General features: G+C 29.9%; 2 protein-coding genes and 1 long non-coding RNA gene across 3 annotated transcripts in view; 1 reads left to right on the forward strand and 2 right to left on the reverse strand.

The window, feature by feature from the left end:
• The window catches only part of LOC107161550 (protein NSUN7), a 25,936-nt gene continuing 10,222 nt past the window's right edge, over positions 1-15,714 (forward strand). The window contains exons 1-6 of the mRNA XM_089221535.1: positions 1-225; positions 1,074-1,369; positions 2,598-2,656; positions 2,720-3,015; positions 3,094-3,280; positions 15,542-15,711. Coding sequence (XP_089077661.1) covers positions 74-225; positions 1,074-1,369; positions 2,598-2,656; positions 2,720-3,015; positions 3,094-3,280; positions 15,542-15,711 — 1,160 coding nt within the window. The 5' untranslated portion in view covers positions 1-73. The remainder of the gene's footprint in view (positions 226-1,073; positions 1,370-2,597; positions 2,657-2,719; positions 3,016-3,093; positions 3,281-15,541; positions 15,712-15,714) is intronic.
• LOC107161549 (facilitated trehalose transporter Tret1-like) lies at positions 4,908-9,852 on the reverse strand. Its single transcript, XM_015507993.2, has 2 exons — positions 9,445-9,852; positions 4,908-6,983 (listed from the first exon to the last, which is right to left on the reverse strand). The coding sequence occupies exons 1-2, from the start codon at positions 9,488-9,490 to the stop codon at positions 5,656-5,658; spliced, it is 1,374 nt and encodes a 457-aa protein (XP_015363479.1). The 5' UTR covers positions 9,491-9,852; the 3' UTR covers positions 4,908-5,655.
• LOC149058412 (uncharacterized) overlaps positions 11,154-15,714 on the reverse strand; it is an 8,828-nt gene continuing 4,267 nt past the window's right edge. The window contains exons 2-3 of the long non-coding RNA XR_016190591.1: positions 11,855-12,227; positions 11,154-11,384 (exon numbers count right to left, since the gene is read on the reverse strand). This is a non-coding gene — a long non-coding RNA (uncharacterized LOC149058412). The remainder of the gene's footprint in view (positions 11,385-11,854; positions 12,228-15,714) is intronic.

Below are 15,714 nucleotides of genomic sequence, written 5' to 3' on the forward strand. Positions count from 1 at the left end.
TTTTTAATTTTCAAAAGTTTATTTATTCTTTTAAAATATTTAAATATATAGTGCTTCAATTACATCATCAAATATGGCTGATGTAAATAGAATAATTAAACTTGATAGAGTGTACAAGAATTTGGATTATTTGAAAATAACGTTACCCAGCGATCCAGATTGGCAGTTGAGTACTTATAAAAAATTAGTAGAAAAGCAAAGAGATATGAGCAAGCAAGAAAATATGTAAGTTTACTTGATTCTGGATATAACTATCAAAGTAGATGGTTTAATGTTGATATGCCAAAATATGATAAATAAATTGATATAATTATTAGTGTTATTTTCTAGTTTATACATAATATATACCTAGGTACCTAGTTATAGAAAAGTATTCGTTATTATTTTATTTAGTTGAGTAAGTATTTACATTTGTATATAGTCGTGTATAAAATCATGATCTGTGTTTTAATTGAATTTAATCATCTGTCCCTATACTTATAAATTATAATATATTTTTTTATAGTTGTTAAACGGAACCTTATCCAAATGATAGATTAAGTAGTACATAATATAAAATTATTGTCAATTAATATTCCCTATAAAAAATTTAAAGCTATACATTTATTGGAAGAAAAATGTTAATAAGAGATAATTGTATTTAATGTTAACTGAATATCTTGTGAAGGGTAATTATATAATACGCGGAATACAAACTTAGAAGTAATTAATTATATAGAATTTATGAGACAAAAAAAGTATTTTAATCATAATTTACTTATATGGATGTTTTGAATAGCTGTTTATTATATTTGTTTTTAGATTGTCCTCTTAGAACTTCTTTGTAGAAGTCATTCTTGGTAACATATATTAGCTAGTGTCAGTGACCAGTATTGGTCGTTTTTGATAGTTGATATATTAAAAAAAAATTTTTTTCAATTAATTTAAAACAAGCACACTTATTAATGATCCAAGTACTTTCACTTTAACTTTCATCTAGTATTTGTTGGAAAAAATGATCAAAATAGAAAATTATAATAATTTCATATATAAATAAATTATTACCATGTATAACACTTACATATACTTATTAGGATAGATGATCCAGTTTCAATGGCATCATCGTTAAAAATTGGATATTTATTCGAAACTGCATTTCATAAACCTCCAAAAGAAACCAACGAATTATTAGATGAGGATTACGTATTGGAATTCGAAAAGGATATAGTTGTCGAAGAGTTCGACCGAAATACTGAGCTCTGGACAAACCGTGAAGTGCTGCTTGCGGCTAAAGTTCTAAGTGCAAAAAATCCTAAGAAACATGGTATAAAATTTGCTTCAGACAACCAGATGAGGAGAGTGTATGACATAATATTTGAAGTATTTAGATGTAAGGTTAAAACTATATATATATTTTTGAACTATGATTTCTGTTAAATATTGATGTGATTAATAGATACTCTTGTCATATTAAATTTAAAAAATATTTTTATTTTTTTTTAAATTAACTAACAAAAAAATAATTAAAATTACGATTAAACGGTACTAGACATATTATTACTTATTATTATTTCGTTTCTGCAGGGACTTTATTGGTCTACAATACGCTTGAGTGGGGAGGAAGCTTTTCTACCCAAAAAATAAATTTTTATCGATATTTATAGGAAAAAAAACTAAAAACTTTGAAAAATTAAAATGTCAGTAAACAGCTGAAAACAAATCAAAATATTTTGAAAATTTTATCAACAATAGAAAATGCCTATATAAACATTCAGTGAAAATTTCAAGTATCTGCGTATAATAAATTTAATGTATAAACGTGATATGCTATTAAATAAACTATTTATAGTCATTATAATCAAGGATGTGAATTTGTGAATTTAATGCATTCGCGTGTTTTATTTGTCACTTATTAGAAAAAATGAAGACCGGCCATAATTTATTTTACAGCAGTACCTAGATAACTACCTAGTTCTTTCGTGCATAGATACTCATAGTAATATTTTCCTGTATATTTTTACATACTTAAAGTTTTAAGCATATTATTGCTATTAGTATGCCTAATAGTCGTGTAATTTAAAAAAATAAAATAATAAAATTTTTTATCCATTGTGATTAAAAATGTAGTGAGGGATGACCGGTAAATGATGCGATGCCCCTTCGTTTCCTTAAATTATTAACCATTAATAAATGTATTCATGTTAACACTTTATATAATATAGTAATCCTGAAATCTTAGAATTGTAAAATTAGGAAAAATATATTAAAGTATTAGGTATTATTTATATTATAATGTGTTATGTGTACACCATATACTATTTTGTATACATACAGAATAAAAACGACTAAAAAAATATGAATTATATTAAACGCACACAGAAGTATAAATTATAGGTTGAAGTAATATTCATACATGACGCTTTAAAAATATACATCTAAATAATATGTCCTAATGACTAATATACAATAAATATAAGCATAAAAAAGAGGCAAAGAAAACTACTGGTCACAGAAACAGCCCATTCTCTTTGAACGCAAATTGCATTTTTTAGAATTATAAGAAATTTTAGATAACGTTAATTTTTAGTATGTTATAACATTTTTAATCTTATTTTTAGATAGAACGATTATCAATGACATTTTAAATAATATTGATTTTGAAAACATCTACCCAAATGTAAGATTGTTTTTTCTATTTATATCTTTAACACGCTCATTAATATATTTTAATTTTCATAAGTACTCCAAGATGACACTTCTTGTATGGCTGATATCTTTTGATTATTACCGTAATAAATTTAAGCCAAGAAAATTTGATGAAAAGGAAATATCGAGTTTCAAAAAATTACAATTGATTGAAATAGCTGACATTTTAAAAGAGATAAAAATTCAATTAGCCGCATCTTTTTCAAAATTTCGAATAAAACATTGTGCCTTATCACTGTCTGATATGTTACCAAGCCATTTACGTAATGAACGATTCAAAAAGTCTTCGGAAACAGTTATTAGTTGTTGGATAAACACATTCTTGACCAGGTGACTGCAATATTATATTATATACTAATTATATTATGTTAAATTTTTGAGTTAACTATTATTTGTTTTCACTTAAAGCACAGAGAATGTATTAACTGTATTAAGTAAATCAGGACTAACTCAAATGAAGAATTCTGAAGATTTACTACCCGAAACATTTAAAATGGATCATTTATTGCCTTATTTTATACACATTTATCCGAAAGAAAAATCAGAATTTTTAAAAAAAATACCACTGTTCCAGAAACATTTATTGATTTTACAGGTATTTATATAACATAAAACTAGAAATATAAATTAATAATTTATTCAATGAAATGTGAGGTAAAACTTCATAATGCTGTAGATATCTTAGAATTATTTTAATAACATTATTTATTTGTATTACTTATAGAATAACATGATGCTATAATACTATACATTATACAACTTAATATTTGAATAACTACTCCTGCACTTTCATGATTATTAATAGGTAGGTAGTTCTAAATTGTTAAGTAATATTTAGTTACATTTTGACTGAGGTATAATATGAATTTACTGTACCATATAGATCTAGGAACACCAAATTAAATGATTTTCTAAAAAATTATGTTTTGCTATTATAGCGTGTAATGTATATATTTCTTACTTGTTTACAGCTTGTGCATCATCGACGCAACTATAGACATTTGAACAAGGGGGTGCTTAACCACCAAGTTTTTTTGTGATATTATGGGACCTAACTTTTTAAACAATTTTTTAGGACGCTATAATTTTGATTTAGGGGGTACTAAAGACCCAAAGCACCCTCCTAGTTGTGTCAATGAGTTTGTTTATTTAAAAGTCAGAGTAAAATAATTATCTCGTTAGTTAAATATAATCTATAAGCATATTTAGAAAATATAAGCTAATATAATAAAAGCTAAGCTTTTACTTGGAAAAAAATGTATTTATTAGATTTAACATGTAATGTAGTAAGTTATTACATTATTTCTAATAACTGTATTTAGATTTACAATTAATTTGTTGAACAATATTTAATTTCAATTGTTACATGATATTTTTAAAATTACGCTAAGGTACTAATGCAGTAGGCAGGTACTAATATACCTATTATTACATATTATAGTATCAAGAAAGAATAATCTTAAAGTAAAACTTTTTAAAATATTGATGATTATAATTATTCAATCTTTTTGATTTATATATTAATATAGCAAAGTTTTATATAAATAATTCTTTTTTATGTCATGCCATAATTTTAATGTTATATTCAGGTATTTTGATGATGTTGATTTATAAAAATAATAAATAGCATGAATTAAACTATGTTTAAATATTGACGACTTAAATAAGATATGTATGCACAATTTTATTGATTATTTACCGAATTACGACTTATTCATCTTATCTATACGTTTAAAATGTTAAGTTGTAATCTATATACAATAGACTAGGTATATTATTAGTTTCACATTTTTTTAAGTCACCCGGTATATTAAACAATAATATATAACCATCTCTTTAACCTTAATATAATAAATAATGATTTGGCCATTAACCTTTTTTATAATCAGTAATCACTAATCTGCAGATAGTTGTAGACTTGTAGTGCACTTTGTTTTGAAAAAAAAATATAATAATCTTACTATGTATTATCAGAACAGTAATTTTCTAGTCGAATAATACATAATTACAAATACTTTTGTTCGAGAAAAAATAATATTAGCTCTTAGCGAAAAATATATAGATAGCAAATTTTAAGTAATTTTATCACATTAAGATAAAGACATTCACTTAAGAAATTACAATAATTACGATTATATCGATTACACGTACAAGCACTTGTCATTTGTGGTGTACTTAAACTATTTTGAGGATCACTATAATTAGTAAAGAAAAAAATTAGGTAGGTGCGTGTAAAAAGTTTTTATTATAAATTATAATACAAATAGTTTATTGACTTCAATGTATAAAATAAAAAATAAAATCAATTGATATTGTTATACATCGTCGTATTATTTACAATCATTATTTAATAGTGTCCAAACTATTTACATGATTTTTTTATCGTTATTTAAAAAATATACACGATTAAAATAATAGCATTTGTTTAAACAATAGCATAATATATAGTATTAGAGAAAAATAATTTTTACAATCTATGCTGACTTTTTGAAAACTAGAATACTCTGTTTGCACTAAAATCAATGTACACAGTGCTTTAATAAAAACAAAAATCACTCTTACAATTGAGTTATAGCAATGATATTTTTAATAAACGACGACTGCAGTATTTTCGAGCAAATGCGCATTTACAGCCTTTGCAAAAAAAAAATAAAACATTAACGATATTTTCAGTATTTTCGAGCAATATTGCACCTTTCGCGGCCTTTACAAAAAATATAAACGTAGAGAGATTTTTTCTCTTACACAGAACATCGTCCCACCATGACTATAAATTATAATAATATTATATTGTGTATATATATATGACGTATGTATAACTTTCTACACATCCGACGTATTTGGCAAGTCGTAAAAATATTGTGCGGGTGCTCGAATCGTATTCGTACAAACCGGATGGTCACCACTCACCCACATCTACCTCCGCTATACCTCCACCATCAGTGGTTGAACTCGATGGCGTACAGTCGTTTAGACCAAATCGTCAGTCTTTCTGAGCTGGGCCTGTATGGCGGCGAATGTCTTGCCCTTGGTCTCGGGAAGCCACAGGAAGCAGCTGATTATGGAGGTGAGGCTGAACAGCGACGATATCAGATAATTGCGGTACATGCCGCCATCGTCGGCCAGCACGGGGTAGATCTTGAGGGCCAGGAACGACGCGACGGTCAGGGTGATAGTGTTGACCGCGTTGGCTATGGACCGGGTGTTGGACGGGAACAGCTCACAGTTGATGGTGGACAGCAGCGAGCCAAGGCCCAGCGTGTGCGCGATGGACAGCCCGCCGACGGCCAGCACGCATAGCCACCCGTAATCGGTGACGTCGTACGTGGTGCACCTGTCCACGTAAAAGTACGCGAATATGGCCGAGTCGAACGCGAAGCACGAAGCGCACGACACGATCATTAGCGGCCTGCGTCCCACCCGGTCTGCCAGCAAGGTGGACGGCAACGCAGAAAACAGCACCGAGCACGCGAATACCAGCGACAGCTTGTTGGAGTCGACGGCCACGTGCATCTCCGCGAACGTGATGGACGCATACGATATGAGCGCGGTGACGCCAGCCATCACCCGGAACACGGACAGGCCCTGCACGATGATGAGCGCTTTAAGGCTCACCCAGTCGGTGAACAGTTCGGTGAAGGATGCGTTTCGCATTTCCTTGCATATGCACTCGACTACGACGTCCATCTCGTCGTCCACGGTACTGCCGGTTTCGTCACCGCGCAGCCAGACCAGCGCTTGTTTGGCGTCCGCCAGGCGGTTCTTCATCACGTAAAAGTGCGGCGATTCCGGTATGGCAGCGAACAGTGCGCAGAACACCACCGGTCCCGCCATCGCTGCGTACGTGAGCCGCGTGTAGTCCAGGTACATACCGGCCGCGTACACGTACAGTATGCCCACGTACATCATTATCTGAAACATCGTGCCCAGAGCGCCCCTGATCTTCGGCCCGGCGATCTCGCCCGCGTACACCGGCAGCACCGTGTACGCGCCGGCCGCCAGTAAGCCCTGCGCGAACCGCACGGCCAACAGCCCCTGAAATGTGTCGACGTACAACAGAGCCACCCACGTGGCTAGCGCCATTGGCCCGATGATCTGTAGGCTGGGTTTTCGGCCCCACCGGTCAGCCAGCACGCCGAATGGCAACGACCCTAAAATCAGGCCCCAGTCGATGACAGATACGAACCATGAGCTCTCGTCCACCGTCATCGGGATCGGGCTGTCAGGTCCCAGAAGTTCCTCCATGATCGGCGAAGTCCAGCCGAGTATGATGCCCACGTTCATTATGGACAGTGACCCTGCAGCACACGTAATACAATATATTGATATATTTTATTATAATCATTGTATTATGACATAATATGCTCGACGACATAATGCGCTGGTGATCCGTTTAACGTATACTCGATATTTTAAAACTATTAACGTTTTTGATAATATTTTTATACTAAATAAAGATGATTTTATTTGGCATATACATTTATTATTTATGATTTGGATATAAAAGGATAGTGAATTTGCATTTAGGGCTTACCTTTCAAGAGGTTTTATGTATTTATATACATTTTCCAGGTAAGTTTTATGTTAATAAGGTCATAAAGATATTGAGGTGCATAAAGTAGTGAATAATTAGATTAATAATTTATAATCATAATGCGAATATAGTTTTAAACACATTTTTTAATGCTTGTTTATGATTAATAATTATCTAAATAGTACGTATTATGTATATAATAAGTGCTTTTTTAATATTTGTTCTTAATAATAAAGATAATAAAAACATTATATATAACATAGGCATGTAGGTACTAAGTATTGTACATAATAAAATGATTTGGTTCGATTTAAAAATAAATAATAAAAAATGTGTTTATTGAAATGTAGCTTATTATCAAGAAAAGTTTTAGGTATTTCATATTTTAAGTAATCAGTTGGTACTTTTTAAAATAATTTTTAATTGATAAATTATTAAATATTAAATGAACTAGATATTGCCATTTAAAATTTTAATCAAATCTCATGATTTTGTTGCATATTATACCATATACTTTATATTTATTAATTATTTATAAACGTAGGTCAACTATAGAATTAGCCAATTTGTATTTATTTAGTTAATATGTACTTTACTAGACTTTAGACTTTTTATGTAAAGTTTATGTCATCATTATTTCTTATCTTGGGGTTATTACTATAAACTACAATAGGTACCTACTTATATTAATACATGTAACATGTATACATTTGTTATTTTTATCATTCTGTCTAGGACTTCTGAAGATTAAAAAAAGCTATAAACATCAGACAAAAAAATTAGTCTAACTTTGAAGTATTAACATTTCTCATTTACTATAACCCTAATAATACCTATCACGTTCTTATAATATACAAAATTCGATGTTGTATAAAAATACATAATATAATATAAATAGTTAGAGAATCGGTCTGTCCACTCGAGTTTGATTATTGATTAATATAGTTGTAGATAGAAACTAAATTAAAAATTACACAACACAATAATTAATAATGATAAATATTCTAAGAGATTAATTTAAAACGCATTTCTTAATACATCCGCCAGTCTTATATGATCAAGTAGGTACATAGATAATAATAGTAATGCATTGTTTATTTAAATAGTATTTCGCTTCTGGATATACTATGTAGGTATGTACTTACTAGTAAATAAGTTATAATTAATAATTATATATGATGCATTCACTTAAAAATACAATTTTGTGATTATAACACTTATCATTCTCAACTATCAAGAGTTAAGTAGTTAAACTACATTAGATGTAATTGATTAAAATTATTTATCAGAAATAGAATTGACAAAATAATAATATGTTTTAAAGTGGTACCTGAAGTATCTGACAATAAAAAAATTCTTATTGAAAATAATATGTGTACCTTGTTGGTTCCACTTTAAAATTTTAAATATATTTTGACTTTTGGTATTTAACTTTTTTTGATTAAATTCTTAACTAACAATAATAACTACACTTAATTGATTGATTGATATTATATTACATTAATTTGGAAACATCTTCAACATCGTACTTGGGAGATATACTTAAGATACCTAATTTAAAATTGACTCTTTTACGATTTATTATCAGTTATCTATAATATATTAAATTTAATTGTAAGTTTGTAACCAGTATTTTGTCCTTATTTTTTCGACTAAACTATCGCAATCAAATAATAAATATTTACATTGTATTGATTTTGTTTAATTTAATCAATGTATGAAATAAAAAAATATTGGATACTAATATTTTTGAATATTCTTTCAAATTTAACGATAATTTATTTGTAATTCAAAATATATTAAATATAGAGATTTTATATTTCTTGAGCATTATAAAAATGTTGAAAAATCACTTAATTTAATTATTTGTCTTATTTACTTTCTAGCAAGCAAAAAATTGCATAGCTCTGTGAAAATAATGGCTATATGGTGTTAATTTATATATGGCTATATCGTTCCACTGAATCTCAAATAGATATTAAAGTAGATATTTTTTGTATACAAAACTATGATAAAAAATGGTTTATTACTTTTTTACGGCTGTGATAGTTTAAATAAATTATTAAAAGTCAACTAAGTAAAATTTTATCGTTTATTTAAATTACACTGGATTTACCTGATGAGTCCAAAAGGTGTGGCCTGATAAATAATGATGGATAGTATAGGACGGTAAATTATTATACAAAAGTTCAATATTTCTGATGATGCAATTCGATTTTTCTTACCTGCAGTTGCGGCCAAAAATTGTCTCAAGATTCCTTTGTTTATCATTTTGTTTTTGTTCTTATATTTGTTGAGATTAAAACCGTTCGCAAATAAAAAAATAACTTTGTGAACAATAAAAAATGTTTACATAGATAATCGTCCAAGTTCGTCGAGCACAATTTTTGCGACTGTTACAGTCTTTTGGTAATAGTGTCGGCTAGTTTTTTTTCACTAACTATTTATTGTTATAAACATTATTGTCGCACGCATATGTGGCTGTATTCAAGAAGTATAAGACAGATTGACGGCTTGGACGAATGTAGAATACCGAGTGGCACCATAGGTCAGGCTCGGACACTTATCGGGACGGACTTCTTATCAGTTATCTTTGAACTTGCGAAAACCGACGAGTATTGACGACTATACAACATGAAATATTAAATCTAAACGATAAAATAATCCCTTTACTGACGAGTGTCACGTGTTACGTTATAAAAAATATAAACTATGACAATTACACCTATAACTTTAAATGCGTTTAAAGCATAATATAATATTCTGTGTACATCAATTTATATAAAAATAACAATTTAATATTTCGTTAGGTTAGGGTAATCTTTTGATATTGATTTTATCTGATTTACGAAATTAATTACATCTATAGTGCGCATTAAATTATTTTAATTCCTTATCATTCAATTCATATTTTGAAAGTTCTCTCTATGTAATAAGTTTCGGCACTATTATAGTTACTAATAAACAATAATGTATATAACCTCCCACAATACTAAATTAATTTTAATATTAATAAATATATATATTTAATTGTTTGATTATCCTTATCTATACAATATTATTCGCGTTATGATTACCTGCAGATGTTGATATACATAAAATATAAAAACAGAATATATTGATTTGTTTTGAAATATTCAATATTTCTACTAGACACTATAGTTGTACAATGTCTACTATACATTTTCCATTTCTTTTACACATTCTCAGACCACGTGTATTATAAATGAGAATTCGAATAGGGAAATGATAAAATATGTGAAATGTAGGATGAGATAATGTTTCTTTTTGAACTGTTAAAGTGTAGGTTCTACTAGACCGAAATGACACACTGAATCAGGAGTATTACATTATTATTATATATTATGATTACAGTAAACTCTTGATAATTTATCTAATAAGTTTCTAAGACAACCAGGGACAAGTGAATTTCGAGATTAATCTGCAAAATAGAAATTGAAAAAAAATTCAACAAATAAATTATCAGAAAATTATGTTATGTAGTATTAAATACTAAATAGTATTTAAAGAAAATTAGATCAGTATACACGTTGTGCTTTAATTCAAACATTCGTGTATAATATAATATTCATTTAATCATATTATGTACCTTGTACCTTTATATACTGTAATATGTAATATTTACATACATTTTTGGCAAATACTTATATATATATATATATATTGTATAGACTATATTTTTAAAACTATACTTAGTTCTATGGATAGCGCATATTATATAAATCAACCGGTTCAATCTATATTTTGACTTCGTAGTTTTTTAGGCTTGTCCTGTATGGTCGTATTTATGTATGAATAAAATTAATATAAAACCCACCATTGAATTCATGTCATCGGGGTAAACACTTTAAGAGGTATATAGTTTAATATCAGAATCATTATATCAATAACAATATGTATGTACTTACGAATGACGCATTATGACGTGGGCATAAGATACCTAACTGGATGCCACCGATCGGTGATCACGGAGGATTTTCTGGACACCACTACATTAGGCAGCTCGATTTTGACGATGCGGACGAAAGCTCTGTTCACCTATATACCCGAGTGGCCACGCTTGTACGTGCAGATGAACGACCGGCTATAGTGACGACACCGGCAGTACGGTTGACGACGAAATTGATTAGATCGCGACTCATGCCTAAGTGTATAATATATGCTAGTATATATTAGTATGTACTATATAGCAATGTTATAACTGAAAAGGGTATGTGCAACACAAGGATAACATTTGTGAAATGGGTTGAAAGATTCGCTTAAGCACTACTTTTTTTCTGAATTTATTGGCCCTCCGCATAAAATTCACCAATGTAAATCGGCAGATAGCCAATAGGTACCTAAAAGTTGAAATATATATCACGAAACCCACAATTCGTATAATATGATATATTGATAGCATAGTATTGTTAAGAATAAAAATATCTATTTCCAACTTTCGTCTTTCCATTTTTCTTAATTCATTAAAATATTAAATTCATAAAACCCTTTTATTCCGTGCGCATGCGTCAGACAAACAATACAATGCTCGCATATTTACTACGACGAAGAAAAAGTGGCCCCCTAAACTTTTAGTACCGTGGTACATTGTAATTTAAAAAATCTCAAACTCACGAATCTTTCACTGAGCTGTTCACCGACTGGCCTCGATCAGCCACCGTGCATGGCCTGTCCATGTTTTATGCGATGGTCGGCTCATAATATCTTATAAGCGTCAATCGCGTACGCGCAGATATACACGTGACCCGAATACTATAGCATACATTGTCTTGTCGATTTGGTTGATCCGATGGGTCGCCTGCTACGCATCATAAATCATGATCAGTGGACGTCTTAATTTGCATTATAAATGCGGCGTCGCGGCCATATTCGTGTATCTTTACGTGGACTCGTGTACGGTGGAACTGAGTACAAGTGGCTGTGCGTGGTGGCGGTCGGCTTGCTACTGTCCACCAATCACCATCATCAACTTTGAGCTGTTCCCGTCCTGCAACACCCATAACCAACGCTATTATTGCTGATCGTCACGTCTTTCGTAGCCCTCGAGATATATCCAGGCACCACTTCTCCATTGGGCACTTAGGGCACATGTCCGGGGCCCCTAGCTCCTGATAAATCACCAACCAATAAAAGATATTTATTGCCGATAAATAAACTTGTTTCGAAAAAAATCAAAGGATATAATCACTAATGTAGTCATAATAATACAGTCGACGCGAGTTGGTCGTCCATCGTAGGGGTCCCATTATAATATCACTGCCCAGGGTCTCAAAAAGGTCAAAGACGGTTCTAGATATATCGATTCTGTGCTAACGGGTGTTACCGATTTGCGCCAAAAAAAAGTTATGTTTTTTCAGACAGTCTATTTGCGCCAAATTCACCTGGTATAATAAATCATATAACTAAGTAATATATTTTTTCTCAAATAATAATTAATATAATTTTATTTAAATCATAGTTAATTATACGAATGTTTTTAAAATAATATCAATAATACACATTTTTTTGAAACAATAATTAGATTTAATACAAATTGTTTTTAAAAACTATATACTTAACTACTATAATTTATAACAAATAAGTGATAATATTTTTTATTGATTATAATATATAATAATATATATAATTTGCTTTATAATATATTACTTAGGTGAATTTATATTTATATTACATTTAACACATTTTATTAAAATAAAAATTAATGTTTGCAACATACCATGCTTTTTTATAATTTTTCCACCTTGAATTAATATTTTTGTTGGACATATTTTATTTGAAGATATATACACCAAAATATACTTATGGCCATTTTCAACAACCATTTTCTTCCTTCTTGTGCTTGTCGTGAACTCTATTCTTATAATTTTATAATTCAAATAATTATCATTAATAAATTAATTCTAAAATGTTATTTGGTGTAACATTACGGCTGTCTGATGAAATCACACTGCGAACGTTCTTTTGACGAATAACGATACATATATCCGGTAACAGAGTACCCCGATCGTACAACATAATAAAACTGATATAAAACTTGTTTGTTTATCTTTCAACGCAATAATATACAAAGCTTTAAAATCTATAGATTTAAAAAAATAACTTTACTATACGTTAGAGACACGACGTCTTTAAAATATAAGAAATAACCAAGTCGTTAATTTAAAATGTTTACGCAGGTAAATTTGGCGCAAATGGATTGTCTGAAAAATATACCTTTTTTATTTTGGCGCAAATGAGATGAACCTGCAAAAACGAATTAATTTTTTTTTGGCGCAAATGGGCGATGCCCGTACTTACAGTCTTGCCGATAACGGTACATGCGGTTAGGTTAGGCTACATGCGTACCACAACTATCTGATATAGTTTTTGTTCAGCCTCAAGACCATATAGTCAGGTAGCCCGAGACCAAAAACGCTAGCCCCCATGCAGGTCCAGGAACTCGGACTGAGTTCATTCGTTTCTGATGGACGATAAAGAGAAGAATGATGATTAATGATGACGATGAGATATAGAAGAGAAGGAGGAAGATGATGATTTCGAGTTTTTGGTTGAAAATGTTAAAATTAAGTACGTACTTACTATTAAGAAGTTTTAAATTTTTATTTGGAGTTCCAAGCTGACTAACTTCTTCTACATAAATTATATATATACCTAATATAAATGTACGTATTCAATTAGGTATATTATACAATATATTTATTTGTTACATATTGCATGCCATTTAAAGGCTATTATTTCTTATAGTCTGTATATTGTTCAAATCTATATACTCAATTTTCGGTTAAATTCATTGGATATATTATGTATTTATATACTTCTGTTAACATAATATCTAATGTACGTGTAAACTGCTATATAATATTATAATTTATAATATATGATGTTTAAATATGTTATAATATTATTCGTATTTTTGAAGTACATTTTATTATAGATGTTTATTATTGTATTGCGTGTTGCCAATATCATGGTGTAAACATTAGTTATGTGTATAAAGTATAACAAAGTTTCTAATCTTTTAAATAATAAATGTCAAACTTAAAGGTAGCGAGCGTAATACGTATTTTATTACGTTTAATTTATGTCAAAGTGGTGAATGATTTAATGCTTCAATAAATTATCTATTTATCTGAGTGCAAATCAAATTTATCTATAGGCTGCGCTAATAACTAATAATATATATATGGGCAATAAGTGCGTAATATATATTAATACGTAAGTACCTATTGAATTATTGCTTACATAAAAAACCCTGCAAAAAAATGTGGATTGTTACGATTTACGAATATATTAGTGTTGTTTTTACATTATGGTTCATTATTTATTTTGTTATTTAATTCCAATAAAAGCAAAGCTGTTGTCAGTGTTTTATGTATTACCTATACCTGCTATTTTAGCTGCCTGTAATAATTATCATATGTTTCATAGGAGTGTTAACTCTAGAACCGGCTCTAAAGCAGGGCAAACCGGGCCCTCCGTTTTAACTAGACTCATAAATGTTATCATAATAATATGTATTATTCGCAATCTAATTTTCAACTGTGTTTTTAAATTTTTATAAATAATTGCAAACCAATATTTTAAACTTGTTTAAGAGTGTTTTAGACTCCAAAATCAGTGAAAACAAAATAAATAAAATAAAATATATTAGGAAGTCATTATCGGTAGATTTACCTAGAATTTTAGTATAATCAAACAAATATTAAAATTAAACGGACTATACCTTATTTAATTAACGATGACAATACGAGTTTTCTTAGTCAAACAAAACGTATAATTGACTAATTTTAGGTATCACGGGCGTTTTGTTCCACTTATCACTGTGGCATGGGTACACAATAGAAGCCCACTAATGTAGTTAATAAATGTGTAATGTCACTAAGCAGAGTCTAAACTTCTTCAATTTATGTGAGTCTGTTCTTATTAATTGGACTTATAGTTCAAGTAAATAACTCTAGATATCGGCTTATTTGAAACGCGTTTCAGTTTGTTATTTGTGTAAATTGAATTCTGACACGCATAAAATAAAGGGCTTGTATGCACTGTTTTACAGGTTTATCGTATATTATATATCTATAGAAGATATAGTGCAATTCGTTTCTACCATAGATACCCAATGAGCCTCACTTTTACATAAGTACCAATAAAGATCATTTTAAAATATGTTTAAATAATATAAAACTTATAGAAATATAATAACAAAGCAATTTTAGGGAAAGTGTGTATTTCAAAAATAAATGTTTTTTAACAATCAGTTATATATTAATTAATTAAATATTATGATACATCACATTATAACAGGAACGTAGATATTGTTTGGGGCCCGCAATGCTGGACCGGACGATGAGTGCCAACAAGCTGTGTGGTAATGTGGCTCAGACGCATTTCACGATCCAGACAGCGGTCGCCTACCTGGCGTCTCTGTTGTTCAAACGAAAGCAATCACTAATCGTTTATGGAGCCGCTGACAGGTG

This window comes from Diuraphis noxia, unplaced genomic scaffold (assembly GCF_037042655.1).
Source record: "Diuraphis noxia isolate RWA-SAM2 unplaced genomic scaffold, SU_Dnox_SAM2 contig0002, whole genome shotgun sequence".
Lineage (NCBI taxonomy): Eukaryota > Metazoa > Arthropoda > Insecta > Hemiptera > Aphididae > Diuraphis > Diuraphis noxia.